General features: G+C 44.3%; 1 protein-coding gene across 1 annotated transcript in view; it reads left to right on the top strand.

The window, feature by feature from the left end:
- Positions 1-17,413, top strand: part of LOC124123242 (disks large homolog 5-like) — a 52,505-nt gene extending 35,092 nt beyond the window's left edge. The window contains exons 19-26 of the mRNA XM_048392789.1: positions 1,137-1,353; positions 2,687-2,901; positions 4,308-4,346; positions 4,864-4,965; positions 6,077-6,201; positions 6,789-6,898; positions 7,719-7,828; positions 9,298-17,413. Of these exons, the coding sequence (XP_048248746.1) occupies positions 1,137-1,353; positions 2,687-2,901; positions 4,308-4,346; positions 4,864-4,965; positions 6,077-6,201; positions 6,789-6,898; positions 7,719-7,828; positions 9,298-9,401 (1,022 nt within the window). The 3' untranslated portion in view covers positions 9,402-17,413. The remainder of the gene's footprint in view (positions 1-1,136; positions 1,354-2,686; positions 2,902-4,307; positions 4,347-4,863; positions 4,966-6,076; positions 6,202-6,788; positions 6,899-7,718; positions 7,829-9,297) is intronic.
- Positions 17,414-20,791: the final 3,378 nt, after the last annotated feature.

The following is a 20,791-nucleotide window of genomic DNA, read 5'->3' as shown; positions in this document are numbered from 1 at the left end:
ATTCATGATACCAGATCGTATTCATCCAGACTATGAATTTTCCATTTCCATATGTCCGATCCACCCTGAAGGATGCCTTGTCCAGGGAGAAGTAGGCGATTTTCTAGAATACACAGAACATGTTCAAAACTTGCATATTATTACATATTATTGGAGAGGGTTGAAACAAAAAGTATGCTGTGATATGAAAATTTGCATGGTTTTAAAGAAATTCAGCTTCTTGGGGAGGGTGAGCCCATGAAACTTTATTGTTGGTTTGCTGTTTTACGCCGTACTCAGCAATATTCCAGCCATATGACGGCAGTCTGTAAATAATCGAGTCTGGACCAGACAATCCAGTGATTGACATCATGAACATCGATCCACGCAATTGGGATCAATGACTTGAATCAACCAAGTCAGCGAGCCTGACCACCCGATCCTGTTAGTCGCCTTTTACGACAAGCACAGTCACCTTTTATGGGAAACCTTATTGTATGTATACACATTAAGATCAAATCTCTAAAGATTAATGAGTGGTCCTGACGTGCGATGAATGTTTTGCCTTCCCGTATGTTCAGATGTTCCTGGATGTTGTGTTCTAAAATATGCGTTGAAGTCAAGGGGGCCTTGTCACAACCAAAATGTTCTTTCTTTAAAATACTATAGAAGCAAACTCGACCTAATAACTCCCTTAATGTTAAACACTGTGGATGTGTTGGTATTGGTTGTATGTTGTTGACTTCCTGCATGGTCTGGTGGTAGAGCGTCCGCCCGCAGAGCAGAAGGTCCAGGGTTCGATCCCCAGGCGGCATCGTACCAAAAGACGTTAAAATATGATACTTGTTGTTACCCTGCCTGGTGCTCGGATTAAGGACCTTAAAATAACTGTTCGGCTCAGAGTCAGTATAAACTGCAGCATGGTATCTCAGTGGGCTAGCACTATAAAATCGGCAGTAGTGCGGACTAGTACAAGCAGCCACATACACACACATGTGCATGCACGTCGCTATCTAAGTGTAATACTCTTGGATGCGACGTTAACCCCATTTCACTTCACTGTATGTCTGTTGCTAGGATTATAACTTGCTAACACCTCTAGTTGTAGAATGTGCGTATGAGCCCATTGTTGTCATGATTGTAACCTTTCCTTGCAGAATACAACAAGGTCCAGAACCTGCCAGGAGATTCAGTCTACATCCGGGCAAACTTTGAGCGAGTCGCAGAGAGTGAGACCGAACTAGCTTTTCGCAGAGATGACATCATGCTAGTTGAGAACACCTTGCACGGGGGAGGGATGGGACTGTGGTTTGCCTGGCTTGTCAATGATGATGGCAAGAAGCTGAAGGGAGGCACCATTCCAAGCAGAATGAGGTAAGCTTGCAGTGGTACCTGGGGCGTTAAATCCAGCTCACTCACTCACTCACTCAACCAGTGGTACCAGGGCCGTTAAACCCAACTGACTGACTGACTGACTCACTCACTCACACCAGTGGTACCAGGGCCGTTAAACCCAACTCACTCTCACTCACTCACTCACTCAACCAGTGGTACAAGGGGCATTAAACCCAGCTCACTCACTCAACCAGTGGTACAAGGGGCGTTAAACCCAACTGACTCACTCACTCACTCACTCACGCCAGTGGTACCAGGGGCGTTAAACCCAACTGACTCACTCACTCACTCACTCACTCACACCAGTGGTACCAGGGCCGTTAAACCCAACTCACTCTCACTCACTCACTCACTCACTCACTCAACCAGTGGTACAAGGGGCATTAAACCCAGCTCACTCACTCACTCACTCAACCAGTGGTACAAGGGGCGTTAAACCCAACTGACTCACTCACTCACGCCAGTGGTACCAGGGGCGTTAAAGCCAACTCACTCACTCCTTCACTCACTCACACCAGTGGTACCAGGGGCGTTAAATCCAACTCACTCACTCACTCACTCATGCCAGTGGTACCAGGGGCGTTAAACACAACTCACTCACTCACTCACTCACTCACGCCAGTGGTACCAGGGGCTTTAAACCCAACTCACTCACTCACTCACACCAGTGGTACCAGGGGCGTTAAACACAACTCACTCACTCACTCACTCACTCACTCACTCACACTCACGCCAGTGGTACCAGGGGCTTGGGTGGCCCAGTGGTGTCAGGCTCAGCAATTTGCTGCGCCGGAGACCGATGATCCCAGTTCGTCCTATGATTTCATGTGTTTCACCAACATGGTCAATGACTGAAACCTTGATGACTTGAATAACTGGAATACTGTTCAAAGTGGCATTAAACCCAACTCACTCACTCACTCACTCCCTCCCATCCACCATATTATCCTACCAAACATTTTCAAAATATCATTTTAATGAAAATCTAATAAATTACTTATTGTGACCAAAAGCTAAATGCTGATGAGTACCTGTGTCTGTTGTGAGGCTAATTAAGACAGTACCACTGTGACGTGATACTATCGATACAGTGTGCATCATACGGGCCTGTGTGTACACATGAGGGGCAGTGTGGTAGCCAAGTGTTCGCTAGTCACGCACATGACCCGAGTCCGATGCCTCACATGGGTACAATGTGTGAAGCCTATTTCAGGTGTCCCTGCCGTGATATTGCTGGAATATTGCAAAAAAGCCGCGTAAAACCATACTCACTCACTCACTGTATACACATGACGTCTATCTCTATCTGCAGGCTGGAGGATGATATGGTGCTCCGCCGCAGTCTGTCGGAGAGCGTCAGTCTCCATGAGTCAGACGACCTCAAGGGCTCACGCCGAGGCTCAGGCACATACAGAAGAAGCTTTTTCCGCAAGAAACGACACCAGCGAAACAACTCTAAGGAGAGTCGCGAGTTGAGTTCCTTCTCCGATGCTTCTCTCAACAGTGATTCCGTTCCACTGCTTGATGGTGAGGCCAAGGATATATATCTTATAGCACCCCAGTGTACAATCAGTACACTGTGAAACCTGACATACGGAATGGAGTCCTGGATGTCATGTGTGTTTCTCCTGGCCCTTTTCTCCTGGCCCTGGTGTCAAGGGACCAGGTGACGAGGGCGGAACATAGGGACCAGGTGACGAGGGCGGGACATAGGGACCAGGTGACGAGGGCAGGACATAGGGACCTAGTGACGAGGGCAGGACATAGGGACCAGGTGACGAGGGCAGGACATAGGGACCTAGTGACGAGGGCAGGACATTGGGGCCATGTGACGAGGGCAGGACATAGGGACCAGGTGACGAGGGCAGGACATAGGGACCAGGTGACGAGGGCGGGACATAGGGACCTAGTGACGAGGGCAGGACATAGGGACCAGGTGACGAGGGCAGGACATAGGGACCTAGTGACGAGGGCGGCACATAGGGACCAGGTGACGAGGGCAGGACATAGGGACCTAGTGACGAGGGCAGGACATAGGGACCAGGTGACGAGGGCAGGACATAGAGACCAGGTGACGAGGGCGGGACATAGGGACCTAGTGACGAGGGCAGGACATAGGGACCAGGTGACGAGGGCAGGACATAGGGACCTGGTGACGAGGGCAGGACATAGGGACCTAGTGACGAGGGCAGGACATTGGGGCCAGGTGACGAGGGCAGGACATAGGGACCAGGTGACGAGGGCAGGACATAGGGACCAGGTGACGAGGGCAGGACATAGGGACCAGGTGACGAGGGCAGGACATAGGGACCTAGTGACGAGGGCAGGACATAGGGACCTAGTGACGAGGGCAGGACATAGGGACCAGGTGACGAGGGCAGGACATAGGGACCAGGTGACGAGGGCAGGACATAGGGACCAGGTGACGAGGGCAGGACATAGGGACCAGGTGACGAGGGCAGGACATAGGGACCAGGTGACGAGGGCAGTGAATACTGACCACAAACTAACATGAAAACAACCTTACTTACTGGTTAATTTTCGAGCTGAAACAAAGAGTGGATAAATAGACTTGTGACCACTGTCGACTGTAAACACTGAGAGAGACAAACAATGTCAACCAAACTTTTCATAAGACAGTAAGACAACCTGTAAATAACATCTATGCATGGTAACAGAGATTCAACAGTTTCAATCGGTGCTTATACCAATTCTCACAATGATCATGTTTTGCATATTTGTCTAGTGGTATTCAAACTTCTAGTTTCTATGACTTCAAGCTATGTGCCCTTTTGGTAAAATAATTGATCAGCAGTTTGATTTGGAACATCGACTCTCACCTACAGTAACTGACAGCTTTCATTGTTAATGACAGTTCCTTGCTTGAGATTAGCTTGTTCAGAAACATTACATGATATTTGTTCTATTGACAGATTCCATCTATGGCTACACAATCATGGAGAGAATTGAGTGTGAGTATTGGATGCTTGAACTACGTGGTCACCACAAGACTGGATAGGGCAGCCATCTTCTCTTGCAAACACCTTGCTCGTGGTATCATCCACTGGCTTGTCTTCCCCATCAATCATGTGCAGGCCTCATTGATATAGCTGGAATATTGCTGGCTGCGGCATAAACAACAATGATGTGGCACAGCACGTACAGAATGCGGCACAGCACGTACAGAATGTGGTTAACATTGGAAAATATAGCCATATAAATATATGTGGCCGCAAGCCCCTCATACTACTTCAAGATCTTCTTGTGCGGAACCAAGTAAGGTCATCGTATCCCGATCATGTTGATCGATGCTCATGATATCAATAACTGGATTGTCTAGTCCAGACCCAATTATTTACAGATCGCTGTCAATTAGCTGAAATATTGCTGAGTGCGGTGTTTAATAACAAACAAACAGATCTAGCTGTTGGTGTTGCCCAATGTCCATATGTGTCTCATCCATTGGCTGACCTTGACTTTGTGTTCCAGGCAAGAAGACGCGACCTGTTGTCCTGCTGGCGCCACTGGCCGAACCTCTGATCCGCAAACTGGAGTCGGAGTCTCCCGACAAGTACCACCAGTGCAAGCCCTGTAAATATAGAACCATTGATGCTCTTTCAGTACTTGTAATAGTTATGCTACCAGTGCAAGCCCTGTAAATATAGAATCCGTGCAAGCCCTGTAAATATAGAATCTGTGTAAGCCCTGTAAATATAGAATCGGTGCACGAACTGTAAATATTGTATCCAGGCAAGTCCTGTAAATATAGAATCGGTGCAAGAACTGTAAATATAGAATCGGTGCAAGCCCTGTAAATATAGTATCCATGCAAGCACTCTAAATATAGAATCTGTGCAAGCCCTCTATATATAGAACCTTTCATGTTGTCTCAGTATTTTCTTGTGTATAAAGTCACTGTGGGCTTGTGTTGGTCATACAAGGCAACTTATTGGATCGGGTGGTCAGACTCTGTGATTTGGTGTTGATTGTATCCTGATGGATACTGAATCCTGATGATGTGGATCGTTGTAATATCACTGGATTGTCTGGTCCAGACTTGAATAAAGACAGGCCACCATCCAGCTGGATTATTGCTGAGTGTGGTGTTAGAAACAAACCTGTTGTGTAAAGGTGGTTGGAAGTGCCTTTGCAGAGTTGTGTCCCTTAGGCATGCCAGGATTTTGTGATCTTGTGTTTGAAATCAAATTAACCACGATAATAATTCTTGGTTTGTCAGCATCATACCTATGCTCGTTGGTTGCAAAGTGTAGTAAATATCTTTCTCCTTTCTTTGTTGTTTACGCCGCACACAGCAATATTCCAGCTATATGACGGCGGTCTGTAAACAATTGAGTCTGGACCAGACAATCCAGTGATGACATCATAAGCATCGATCCACGCAATTGGGATACAATGACATGCATCAACCAAGTCAGCGAGTCTGACCACCCGATCCTGTTAGTAGGACAAGCATAGTCGTCTTTTACGACAAACATGGGTTTCTTAAGACCTGTTCTACCCCGGATCTTCACGTGTAAATATCTAAGACCTGGATATCTTGGGGTGGTGTACTCCAACATCAAGCCGACACACTGTGATATAACTGAAATGCTGGTCGAAGCAACATTAAACCAACTTTGCATCTCTGCGACTCGGTGTTGTTATGTGGACAGCGAATAAGAGATTGTTTTTGTCATTACAGCGGGTGGCTACACACAAAACCAGTTGAATCAGAATATGTCGAAAGGCGTGGTGATCGACTACTGGCGGCGTGACGACCACTTTGAATGTGTCCGTGTCACAACTATAGAAGAAATCTGTGATAAGGTCAGTATGTGTTGTGTTTCAAGGTCAGCATTGATAGATGACCCTGTATGACTTAACAGTCCTAAAAACAAGTTAAAATATGCGAATTTGTATGACTTTAATGATATAACAATAGGAAACAACAGCATGGATTAAGGTCTCAAATTTATCAGTAAGGTGAAATTATGTTCGAGGTATACAAATGTTTTGCTTAGGCTAAAAGAAATAATAGTCTCGGGTCTCAGGCACCCCTGCATCATCATAAAGTTGCCGCAGTTTTTGTTTATATTTCTATTTTAAAAAAACCCAAAAGAATCCTTAAATATTCCAAGTCCAGCGATAGTCAAATACAGAACTCCTGTATTTTACTCATCAAAGAATGCAGTTATGGAGGGAGGCCCTTTCCCAGGTTGATTGTACATAACTGTTTATTTGGGTACACAACTGTTTATATGGTTACATAACATTTTGACACCCCCCCTCCAAAAAAAACCAATGCCTGCATGCACTGTATTTTCAAAAACCATTTCCTGAGAACAAATTCTTTTATTTTCTTAAATCTTAGACCACTGTTTAATTTTATGTTTGTTTACTTGTTTTGTTGACAGAGAGTCCACTGTTTACTGAAAGTCAGTCCGGCTGCTGTAGAAAGACTGCACCATCTCAAAATATACCCCATTGTTATTTTCGTCAGGCATAAAAACTGGAAACAAATCAGGTAAAGTACAGCATGTCCACATGATAGGGGTTGTTGTAGTAACTCAAGTTAAAGCCATGCGGTCCTGTGCTCAGCCCACAGATCACAAATCAAGTAAAGTTAAGCAACGTCACTCACGGGGAGTCCTTGAATGGGAGACCGCTTTGGCAGCTTGGCTCCTGAGAGTATCTGGGGCTTCCATTCTGCCCCACACTGAATCACATGTAACACATGTGGTGTCCCTTGGGCAGGTGACTTTGTTCGAAATGTGCCTCTGTTCACCCAGCAGTGAATGGGTACCCGGTAGGATGAGATGGTGGTTGTTACCCTTCTACCGCCTAACAGCTAGCTTGAGTTGTATACTCCCCAGGGAGCCTAGAATGAGTGCTGAGTGCTCCCGAATCCTGTGACAGGGGTAATAATAGCGCTTTGAGCATACTCCTGAGTGGTGTGGAAATATGTGTAATATAAATGGCCTATTATGATGTATTTTGATATTTCAATATGTGAGGACTATATATGTTTTACCTTACCTAACGCTATACCTACAGCGCTGTGTAGCGTCAGGTAGGTATATAAACATTGCAGTTAATCAGAAATGCTCCTTTCTTCATGGATTGCCAAGTGAGAAGGGTGGTCTATGGGTCTCAATACAGCATGCCGTGCCAGGGTCTCGTGGCCATGGGTTCCAAGTCCAGATTCACCACTAGAGATGGCCCTTTACCTTTGTTCATAAGATTCACTGATGCTGTAGAAATGGCTTGCATCACATGGGCTGTTCTCTCTCTTGAAACTAAGCATGATTCACTTATTTTAATTAAATTACCCACAATCCTTGCAGGGAAATACGAGATGTCCAGTTTCTGCCAGAGAAGTTGTCCAACAAAGCATCCAAAGATATATATGAGCAGCACCTGAAGATTGAGCAAGAACACCACAATTTATTTTCAGGTAAGACAGGTTTTTGAGTGTACTGAACACCTGTCAAGATGAAGGTCATTTAATCCAAATGTTACATGCACGAAGATTTGATGTAAGCCTTGATAGCATGTTCTCATCCTGATGTTGTAGAGTAAACTACGTTTATTATAACAAACTGACGGATGTAACAAACTTTTTTTTTTCTCAGCCATTTGCTGCGTACATGCTATATGATTGCTTATAACGAGGAACATTTATAACAAACTAAAATTAGTGGTCCTTTTGAGTTATAACCGTAGTTTACTGTACTTTATCAAGGTCAAGGTCACTTGTGTCTTCCGTAAACATTTTGCATAGTTCCTCGTGAAACTCTTCAATGGACTGAGGTCAAATTTGAATTTCAATATGACAATCGATCTGCTGTCTGCAAATTTCATAATAAAATTGTTTTCTGAAAATACTGAACAGTCGCTTGTCACACCCAAGACCCATACTCACTCACTCACAGGTGTTTTGTATAAATGTTTTGTTATCATATGATGGATGGTGCTTTCAATGCGATAAACAGCTTAGTTACATTTGGTATCACGATCTGATAATTATGGAAATGAGGTCACGTATCAGATAGTACTTTTCATAAGCTCAGATACGCATTTATGCTAATAATCTTTTCTTTGACATTCCCCCAAAAGGGAGAAGGCATGATTTTTGTTTCTGAAATTAGATATTTCAAAATTCATTTGGCTGATAATCTGTGAAAGTCCCTTTATTACACACTTGTCTTGACCCCTGTGGAATTCCGGGTTGGCTTCGCCTGTACAACCTATGCTTGTTGTGTCATGTGACTTATTGACCCCTGTGGCTTTCCGGGTTAGCTGCGCCTGTACAACCTATGCTTGTGCGTCATGTGACTTATTGACTCCTGTGGCCAGACTGCTAAATTGGTTTGTGTGTCAGCATACCCTGATGGCGTGGATCGTTGCTCATAATATCACCCGGTTGTCACCCGGTTGTTTCGTCTGGACTCCATTATTTACAGGCCACTGTCATAGCTGGAATATTGCTGAATGTGGCATTTCCTGAGCCAATGTATTGTATAATGAACACACAATGCCATTTAGAAAGTGGTCAGATGTAACAAATGTTATATTTGGGATAACACTTTCTTTGTAAAGTACAGATTCTAGTACTGAGTCCCATCCAGGATTCGAACCCACTCTGCCAGAGTGATGCACCTAAACTCCAGCACAAAAGTCAGCGATCTAACCCACTCAGCCACCGAGGCTTCCACAAAAACGAAAGTCCAACACCTGATAGTCTAGATCACATACTTTGACAAGTGTAAACTGGCATGGCTCCCATGGCCGAAAGCTATGAACACACAGTTCCATTTAGAAAAGGGTAAAATGTAACAAATGTTATATTTGGGGTAACACCATCTTAGTGAAGTACAGATTCTAGTACTTTTTGTGTAATGTCCTGTTATTATTCCCTTTCAGCCACAATCCAAGGAGGCAACCTGGCTGAAATGTGTATGCACATCAAGACTGTGATTGCATCAGAGCAGAAAAAGCCAGTTTGGGTGTCTGCTGTGTGCATGTGATTGGCTCTCTGCCTACACTGACTGTATGCCATTGGTCAGTTTATCTCAACTGTGATTGGTGGATTCAAGTCAGGTGACCACTGTGATAGGATATGACTATTTATGAGGTAGAGAGTGGTGAGACAGGAATGTGGACAGGTATCTCACAATCTGACTTTCTGCTTTTCCAAGTGACCTCTGTTGATGCCCCCGTAGCGGGGATTCACTTTGTGTTGAAGCCATCAAAATGGACTAAAGATGCACTAGTGTGGAGTTATTGACTTCAGGAGGAATAGACCAAGGTATTCCAGGACGAAGTGCCTTCATCGTGCGATGAAACAGACTGTCCGATCGATAATGTTGAATCATTCCAGGCGCTTTCACTTTTGCTTTTGTCACAGTTCTGCTTTCGGTGGAGTCGTGCATCCCTTCATTGTCGCGTGTTGACAGTGATGTTCTTCAGGGTCTCGTACATCCTGGAGCCTATAAACACTAGAAGATGACCTACTTAGTGTTCAAGTTTCTGAAAATAGATTTTTCTTTTCATGTTTATAGCTGTCCAGCTGATTACTGATTAGTGCGATGTTGCTGACCAAGGCTTCCATAGTGCCCCTGTTACAAGTGGATAGGGATAGTATCTCAAGAATTCTGCAGTTGTAATTATGTGTGCACAAAAGTGTTGATTTCCTAACAACTAATTACTTGGCCATTATATTTTGTAGTAATAGAAACACAAATATGGTAGAATACTGATCCATACACACAGGAACCTGCCTTACAAGCAGAGGGTGGCAGAGTCCCAGTACACCGACTACATGTTCACGTTAACCCTGAAACTAAGCACAGTTGTGAATGGACTATTTACTGTGCAACAGATCTCGTCTTGAGTGTGGTGATACTGAATGTCCTTTCCGCTTGTCAATTTTTTCTTCAATCTCCATTAGGTAATGCCAACATTGTTGTCAAACCTTATGTACTGCCCTTGCCAGATAATGTCGACATTGTTGTTAAACCCTTATACTGCCCCCATCAGAGTGCTGACAGTGTTGTCCGACGGTTTGTACTACCTGGGCCCTATCACAATGTATGTTTTTGCCACAGGTTTTTAATGGTTTGTGCAATTATGAGGAAGATATCCACCCACATCAGTCTGCCATTTTGTTGAAATCGCCATTTGTTAAGCCTCAGTGCATTACACCAATATGTGCTTTAATGTACCGCAAACATGCATTACATGCATGGCCATGTGTGATTGGGGGACGTCGGTCTCGACGATGGGCTCGTCGTTCAATCCAGTGCCACTGTCTGGCTTTGGTCTGATGGCATATATAAGACTGAGACATTGTCTGCTGATTGATTGGAGTAAAATTAAAACAGATTTTTTAACCAGTGTTTGGAGAATAATAATTTTGTTTGATAAACTTTTGACATCCATGATTAAATTAGTCATTTGAAATTTTTTGGTCAGAGATGAGTGCATCTCACACCAAAATGTTGAGACTGTGTCAGATAAGGTTTTGATTCCACGGTGAGGCATAGGTGAGAGGTCATCACAGGTGAGAGGTTGTCATCATCACAAGAGGAAGATGAAGACTGAGACATGATAGGATGTAGCAAACTTTAGAGTGATTGAATAATTGTGCTTCTATGTCTGTGACATTATTATGACTTCCTGAGCTTGTTCAACTTGTGTTCACTGTCGGTGTACAGGCCTGCATAGGGACAGTAGTGTTTCTGTCACGAGTGGCAGGACATCACACTTTCACATTCCAGGGTGACGGGGACTGCTCGTGGTGAGGCCTCACTTCTATTTGGAATATCAGTCTGCGATATGACGTTAAGCATTTCAGGAAAATCATGACATGAAAGTTCCATAACTTTTGCAATAACTGAAGATATTTGTTCGACCTATGAGGGCACAAGATAAATGTTTGCAGATTTTTGTTAAGATCAATTTGTCTATAAGCAAAGTGTTTCAACTTATTTTCAACCAATATTTTTCCAAGGGGTGATCTCATGCTTTCATGCTGTACTTAAGAAGAGAGCTTATATTTCTATTCATTGTTACACTGATCATTATCCGCCCAGCCACTGAAGGACGCAGTGTCACATCAGCTAATGGGAGATTACCAGTTAAGGGGAGAGCACTCTTGGCAGAAGAGTAGCATGGCATATTTTGCAGGATACAGTACTTGGTTGTGAATGTATGTTGCTGTGTGCAGCATACTTGTGATATATCCTGGCCCCCCCCTCAGCTCACCTGGCTGTAGAGCGTGCCTGCATCTTTGTTACAACTGTCAGGATATCATTATTGTGTAGCAAGGTCAAGGTCAAGAGCTGCCTAGCTTGTTTATCACTGTCCCTAATTGTTGCATTATTTGTGTGTGAGTATGAGAAATTGTGTGGACGGAGACGGGACTCATGTCATCGCCTGGGAATGGAGTTATTGAAACATTAGAGACTACGGGAAAGACTACGTAGTCAAAGGTTCAACAATAGTCACTCTGATGAATAGGTAATGTAGGAAAATGGTTGCACACACTATGTTCTGTATAGCAGCCCAAGAGGCTTTTCATTGGATGGGGGGAGAGGCCAATTTGTGCCACATAGTATCAGGTGAGCCCTTCAACACATTTTAGCTCACCTAACTGAATGTTTAGTGAGCTTATGACAATGAAGCTGCAACTTATGGTAGATGTGTAGTTAAAAGTGGGGCTCAACATGAATGTTCTGTTGTTCGCGATATTTTGAAATTTGACCTTGACATGACCTTTGCTCCTTGATCATGGGCCAAAGTGCACTCAAAATTTGTTTCTGCACACTGTAAACCTCCTCTCCTCAAACCATTCAACCAATGAAGTTGCAACTTCCCATGTTTGTTACAACCAATGATGACACCACAATTGTGCAAGAGGTTCGAATAAGATTTTCAATACAGCCACCATGGCAGCCATATTGAAAAACTATAAAAATGGCCGTAACTCATATTTGTCAGTATTGTTCAAAATTTGGTATTTATTCAGTTTGTTTTGGGATTCAACATATAATGCCATAATTTTGGCTTTTTCTCTCTATGTATGCAGAAACACTTGAATATCAACACTGACAGCAACCTCGTTATGTGGCTGTCTTTGTTGACTGCAGTGGAGCTACAGTGCCATGGCACACTATTTGAAGCTATTAATGAATACATCACACAGCTCTCAGCCACGCCCTCCTTCCCTGCTCTCAGCGTGGTAAATATGCAATATATTATCTCATCCATGATAAGGAATGGGGTGTTTATTTAGAATTTAAGAAACATCAGATGTACTGTTAGCTCACCTGATGTGGTCAAAGCAACTCCTTAGAAATTAGGCTTGTTCCAACCAATGATTGAACTGTTTTGCAAAGACATGTTCTGGTCATTAGATATTGACATTACCTTTTATGTCATTGCATTCTAGACTTGGGAATTATATATATTCCTCTGTAAACCTGGTTGGAAAACAGTAATGCTGACCACTGTCTTAGTTGACTTTTGTCTGCTAACATTGTAAGCTGTACAAAGCAGGTGAGCTACAGTAGTGTTCTGTCTTCAATGGTGTTGGTAAAAAAGATTATGCATGTGGAGGATTTTGAATACTCGATGGTATGAAACATGCAGATAGATGCTTAAGCAATTTGTTAAGTTTAGCCTGAGTCATTCTGAATGTCAACAGTTTTCAAGCCTATAGTGATTTATGAAAAGTGTTCATACAGTGCATCATATATTTACATCATGCTGTCTAATTGCAGATTATTTATTTTCGTAAGTTTAGATTTCTCTTAATTCAAACTTCCCTTCCCAAGAATATATGTAGTGACTGTCATATCATAGAGTGCTAGACACGTCTTGTGTGAGAGGACACCTACTTGTGACTGTCATGTCATGGACTGCTAGACACGACCTGTGTGAGAGGACACCTACTTGTGACTGTCATGTCATGGACTGCTCGACACGTCCTGTGTGAGAGGGCACCTACTTGTGACTGTCATGTCATAGACTGCAAGACACTTCCTGTGTGAGAGGGCACCTACTTGTGACTGTCATGTCATGGACTGCTCGACACGTCCTGTGTGAGAGGGCACCTACTTGTGACTGTCATGTCATAGACTGCAAGACACGTCCTGTGTGAGAGGGCACCTACTTGTGACTGTCATGTCATAGACTGCAAGACACGTCCTGTGTGAGAGGGCACCTACTTGTGACTGTCATGTCATGGACTGCTCGACACGTCCTGTGTGAGAGGGCACCTACTTGTGACTGTCATGTCATAGACTGCAAGACACGTCCTGTGTGAGAGGGCACCTACTTGTGACTGTCATGTCATAGACTGCAAGACACTTCCTGTGTGAGAGGACACCTGCTCATGACTGTCATTTCATGGAGTGCTAGACACGTCCTGTGTGAGAGGACAGCTGCTTGTGACTGTCATGTCATGGAGTGCTAGACACGTCCTGTGTGAGAGGACACCTGCTTGTGACTGTCATGTCATAGACTGCTAGACACGTTCTGTGTGAGAGGGCACCTGCTTGTGACTGTCATGTCATGGAGTGCTTTTATTTTCAATCTCTATGTTATTTTCCACCTCACATTGTTATCTCAGAACTGTTTGTGGTTAAATTGATTGAGGACTGATTGGACTTTATGCAAAGGTTGCAACCCATTCACATCCATGGGGATGGTGACACCTGACTGTATGGTCCACCTACCTCAACTGATGGCTCATCTCACATTAGGTTTGTAGATTAACTTCTTTCAAAGCAAATTGTCCACATATCTGAACCATAATTTATATGTGAGTTCAATGCAGCCCCCTTGCTGCTGTTTGTTGTAGTCAACAATATTCCAGCTACATCATGACAACGTATAAATAGTCAAGTCTGGGCAGGCAACCTCTGAGTTATGCACTGCATCTTCAGGTACCATGACACATTATCAGCCAAATCTTGTCTAGGGCACTGGGGACCTATACTAAGAGTAAAGCTCAGCATTCACATGTATGTCTCCATGATATAGAAGACCCAGTGGGAATTCTAGGCTAGAATTAGTCCCCATAGCCTATAGTTATCATATATGCTATTGTCCAAGCTAAGTGTCCAGTAGACACCTGTACTACTTTCTTTATCAAGATTATATTTTGGACCGAGCCACATGAACATGTTCTGGTCTGATCTTATTGATGACAGAGCCACATGTTCTGTTCTGATCTTATCGAGGATCGACCCACATGTTCTGTTCTGATCTTATCGAGGACAGAGCCACATGCACATGTTGTGGTCTGATCTTATTGATGACAGAGCCACATGCACATGTTCTGGTCTGATCTTATCGAGGATCGAGCCACATGTTCTGTTCTGATCTTATCGAGGACAGAGCCACATGCACATGTTGTGGTCTGATCTTATCGATGACAGAGCCACATGCACATGTTCTGGTCTGATCTTATCGAGGACCGAGCCACATGCACATGTTCTGGTCTGATCTTATCGATGACTGAGCCACATGCACATGTTGTGGTCTGATCTTATCGAGGACAGAGCCACATGCACATGTTGTGGTCTGATCTTATTGAGGACCAAGACACATGTTCTGTTCTAATCTTATCGAGGACAGAGCCACATGCACATGTTGTGGTCTGATCTTATCGATGACAGAGCCACATGCACATGTTCTTGTCTGATCTTATCGAGGACCGAGCCACATGCACATGTTCTGGTCTGATCTTATCGATGACTGAGCCACATGCACATGTTCTGGTCTGATCTTATCGAGGACAGAGCCACATGCACATGTTGTGGTCTGATCTTATTGAGGACCAAGACACATGTTCTGTTCTAATCTTATCGAGGACAGAGCCACATGCACATGTTCAGGTCTGATATTATCAAGGATCGAGCCACATGTTCTGTTCTGATCTTATCGAGGACAGAGCCACATGCACATGTTCTGGTCTGATCTTATCGAGGGCAGAGCCACATGCACATGTTCTGGTCTGATCTTATCGAGGACAGAGCCACATGCACATGTTCTGGTCTGATCTTATCGAGGACCGAGCCACATGTTCTGGTCTGATCTTATCGAGGACAGAGCCACATGCACATGTTGTGGTCTGATCTTATCGATGACAGAGCCACATGCACATGTTCTGGTCTAATCTTATCGAGGACAGAGCCACATGTTCTGGTCTGATCTTATCGAGGACAGAGCCACATGCACATGTTCTGGTCTGACCTTGGCAATGATGGACTTTCACATGCACATGTTGTTCTGGTCTTGCCGAAAATTTGATCAACTTATGCAGATGTTCTGTTCTGACCTTAAGAAGAACAGACCCACATGCAGATATTCTTTTCTGGTCTTGCAAGTATAGGTCTGACTCTGGCGGTTTTCCTGATAACATGAACACTCAACATGGCTGAGGGTCAGTAATGATATGACAGAACATATGGATGCAGACACAGGGCCATACAGGACCTAAATGCTGTTCCTGAAGTTAAACTCTGCACTGGACATAGCACATCCACATAGCAGGTGCTTGTTGTGGATATAGATCCTGCTGGCTCATTCCCTTCTTACCTGTGCAAGGTGCCACTTTGCTGTGGACATGACATACTGCTTCTACTAGGTTTCAAATCACGTCTGAATTCTCCCTTAGTTACACCAGACTGACGGATGGGTAAATGAGGCTGTCGTAGGTGGGTAGCACCAGAGGTTTTTCTTTCTCGAGACAAGCCTGTCCTTCATAGAGCATAACTCAAGATGATTACTAAGTTATCCCCCCAGTGTTAATGGTATTGTAAGTCTGGTATGTATGGTATCTTGGATGTATTGAGAGTGGTAACTCAGAGCCTGCATCTAGATGTATTGCCTCACTACATTGATGAGATAACTAAGACTAGGGCTGGGACAGGTAGCTCGGGTACCCAGGTCGGGTGGGTACTGAGTTGGACCTGGGTACCCACAGGACTACCCGGACCATTAATGTCGTTAATGTTTACATTTCTCTCTGACTATGCATCCATTCCTTTTGACCTTTATGGGTTTGAATAAAGATAAAACTTCAGTGTATGCATGACTAGATCGTTTAACATGGGTATCTAAATACATCTGGCCAGGGCTACGGTAAAACTGTTACCATTTTGTACCCATCTTTTGACACCTATAGCGGGTACTAGGGTAGGGTCGGGTATTAGAGGGGTGGGTACCGGGGTAGTAAACTTGGACTCGTCCCAGCCCTAAGACCTACATGTAAAGTAGCAGATTAACAGCAGCTATGTAGTGTTTAGTTTGTTTAGGCTTTCAGTGATCCATTGTTTCGAAGTGTTCTGAGTGCAACGCTTCTGGTGAAGAATCTAAGTGTTTAATGCTACTTCTTCAAACAATTCGGAAATTTCGGAATTGCCACTCTCAGTTTTCGCATTATTTCCTGGCAATACCTTCCAGGTTTACGGAGTACCAGGATGAACCATGCTGAGATGAGGAGGACGAGGGCTATCTGAGTTGAACTTCTGGGGTACAGTGGTTCATCTCAACTTGCGATGTAGGGAGCTACGAGTTGTATCGATAACATATGCCATTTGGACATTAAGGGAACTGAATTGTATCAATAGCTCATGCCATTTGGACATTATGGGAACTGAATTGTATCAATAGCTCATGCCATTTGGACATTAAGGGAACTGAATCGTATCAATCGCTTATGCCATTTGGACATTAAGGGAACTGTGAATCATATCAATAGCTTATGCCATTTGGACATTAAGGTAACTGTTAATCATATTGATAGCTTATGCCATTTGGTCTATAAGGGAGCTGTGAATCATATTGATAGCTTGTGCCATTTGGCCATTACGGTAACTGTGAATACTACTGATTGCTTATGCCATTTGGACATTAAGGGAACTGTGAATGTATTGTTGTTTGTTCATGATAATGTGTTGGAAGAATTTATCTGTTTACTTTGTTTTTGAAAATGAAAACAGACATGAATAAAGTTATCAAAGTGAAATGGTAGTATTTTGTTGTATTGTTGTCTCTACCCTGTGTCACTGTCTACTCTTGGTGGTTGCTCGATTATCTGAAGGTGTTGATAAATATATCTGCTACTCAGAAGAAGTTAAAGAGTACCCGATTTCTTCATATGAGTGTAGGGGCATGGGTGACCCAGTCATTTAAGGCGCCGCGATTTGCTATGCAGAGTTGCGTCTCTTGGGCACGCAAGAAACCTATGATTGTGGGTTCGAATCCCTGTTCACCCTGGTGTGTTTCTAGGTTTGTCAGCACCATACCCGTGCTCGTGGGTTTCACCGAAGTGGTAAACATCTGAGACCTGCATCATTTCGTGCTTTCCTCCCACATTAAGCTGACTCGCCGTGATATAACTGAAATAATGTTAAAAGCGGCGTTTAACCCAACTCACTCATATGACTAGTTTATCTGTCATGGCCATCCAGTTGTAGGTGTTCTTTGACTTGTTTTGAGTAGTATATGTTTATCAATACCGTCATGATACATTCTGTGTTTCATTCCAAACTTTCATTAGTGCTTTTGTTTGAAGTTTTGTTTTACAAATCAGGAGAATGATGTCACCTGTTGAAAACACCTCATCCTCACTACTGTCAGCAAGCCTCGTCACGCCGAAAACCCGGGTTCGATTCCAGACATGGGTACAATGTGTGAAGCCGTGATATTGCTGGAATATTGCTAAAAGCGGCATAAAACCATACTCACTCACTCACTCTGTCAGCAAGCTTATATAGCATGCTATAACAAGCTTTCTGTACTGGGGACCAAGTCTGCCCCAGAACACCACAAGGGCTTCAGTTTGTATGAAGCTGTAATACAAGACGTTCTAGATATGGTAACATCCTTTAGCCTCCTGGAGCCTCGTTTCCTGCCTGCTTGTTTTTGACATATGGGTTCGAATCTTGGTTTCATGGTTTGTCAGGACCATAACCGTGCTCGTTGGTTTCACCAAAGTGGTAAATGTCCAAGACCTGCATCACGTTGGGCTTTCTTCTCGCAGCCAGCTGATACACCGAACTCCCTCACTCACTCACTGTTTTGTACATGAAGCTGACACCTTGGGATGCAACCATAAATGGCACATGTTGCACACCTGGTGTCTCCTGAGGCAAGTGACTTTGTTTGAACTATGCATCTGTTCACCCAGCAGTGAATGGGTACCAGGTAGGATGAGATGGTAGGTTGACTATCCAGATTCTAGCACTTCACAGCCTGCTTATGTTGTATACTCCTCAGGGAGTTGAGAATGAAAATTGATAGTACACTGATCCAGTAACTGGGGTCATGTTAACATCTCTCATGGCCTATGTGCATTTGAGAAGTTATTAATTCAAAAAGTGTGCTATACAAATTCATAATTTAATAAAATTAACTAAATTACAGTTTAAAACAGCCTTAAACCAAAACATCACTCACTTACCCCTTGAAACGAGCAATTATGTTATTCCAACTATTGTAAATCTATGTTAACCTGTGCGAGATAGGACAGTCTCCTCATGTAAAGCAAGTTCTGTTGAATTTAAGGATGTATCCCAGGTGCTTTGTTTGATAGGCATTTCTTAGAAGTTGAGGGATGACAAAGTATGAACAATTCATGGATAACAACTTCTTTATTTTACTGTAATGTGATGTTTTGTTATAGATCCTTATACCATTGTCAAGCAAGGCTGAATAATGTATTAATGAGCATGACACAGAATATATATAGGGATCTATACCCAAACATTGCTGTATCAGTAAAATAAAGAAGTTCTTGTCCAATAATTGTTCATACTTTGTATACCGGGTGCTGAATTCAAAATAAAAATGTGAAATAAAGAAATTGTTGTAAATTCACCCTGCATCAATGCTGGATGATAGGTATGGCTTCCTCTGCAGGGTATCGGATATGATAACCATTGGTGTCATCATGGCAGTGACCTTGACTCATGGTGTCACTTGCCCATGTCATAGGACTCGGTGTAGGGCCCTTGTCTGGTCATGTGTGTAGCCAGACAGACATTAAGGACTCGGTGTAGGGCCCTAGTCGGGTCATGTTGTGTGTAGGTCGACAGACATTCCACGACAGGACTCGGTGTAGGGCCCTAGTCGGGTCATGTTGTGTGTAGATCGACAGACATTCCACGACAGGACTCAGTGTAGGGCCCTAGTAGGGTCATGTTGTGTGTAGATCGACAGAGATTCCACGACAGGACTCGGTGTAGGGCCCTAGTCGGGTCATGTTGTGTGTAGGTCGACATACATTCCACGACAGGACTCGGTGTAGGGCCCTAGTCGGGTCATGTTGTGTGTAGGTCGACAGAAATTCCACGACAGGACTCGGTGTAGGGCCCTAGTCGGGTCATGTTGTGTGTAGGTCGACAGACATTCCACGACAGGACTCGGTGTAGGGCCCTAGTCGGGTCATGTTGTGTGTAGATCGACATACATTCCATGACAGGACTCGTTGTAGGGCCCTTGTCGGGTCATGTTGTGTGTAGGTCGACATACATTCCATGACAGGACTCGTTGTAGGGCCCTTGTCGGGTCATGTTGTGTGTAGGTCGACAGACATTCCACAACAGGACTCGGTGTAGGTCCCTAGACGGGTCATGTTGTGTGTAGGTCGACAGACATTCCACAACAGGACTCGGTGTAGGGCCCTAGTAGGGTCATGTGGCTAGGCTTACAGACATTCCACGACAGGACTCGGTGTAGGGCCCTAGTCGGGTCATGTGGCTAGGCTTACAGACATTCCACGACAGGACTCGGTGTAGGGCCCTAGTCGGGTCATGTTGTGTGTAGGTCGACAGACATTCCACGACAGGACTCGGTGTAGGGCCCTAGTCGGGTCATGTTGTGTGTAGGTCGACAGACATTCCACGACAGGACTCGGTGTAGGGCCCTAGTCTGGTCATGTGGCTAGGCTTACAGACATTCCACAACAGGACTCGGTGTAGGGCCCTAGTCGGGTCATGTTGTGTGTAGGTCGACAGACATTCCACGACAGGACTCGGTGTAGGGCCCTAGTCAGGTCATGTTGTGTGTAGATCGACAGACATTCCACAACAGGACTCGGTGTAGGGCCCTAGTCGGGTCATGTTGTGTGTAGGTCGACAGACATTCCACGACAGGACTCGGTGTAGGGCCCTAGTCTGGTCATGTGGCTAGGCTTACAGACATTCCACAACAGGACTAGGTGTAGGGCCCTAGTCGGGTCATGTTGTGTGTAGGTCGACAGGCATTCCACGACAGGACTCGGTGTAGGGCCCTAGTTGGGTCATGTTGTGTGTAGGTCGACAGACATTCCACGACAGGACTCGGTGTAGGGCCCTAGTCGGGTCATGTGGCTAGGCTTACAGACATTCCACAACAGGACTCG

The sequence above is a fragment of the Haliotis rufescens genome, unplaced genomic scaffold (genome assembly GCF_023055435.1).
Source record: "Haliotis rufescens isolate VD_foot unplaced genomic scaffold, xgHalRufe1.0.p SCAF_11, whole genome shotgun sequence".
NCBI lineage: Eukaryota > Metazoa > Mollusca > Gastropoda > Lepetellida > Haliotidae > Haliotis > Haliotis rufescens.
The sequence above is the reverse complement of the archived record's forward strand: the minus strand, read 5'-3'. Positions and strand labels throughout refer to the sequence as shown.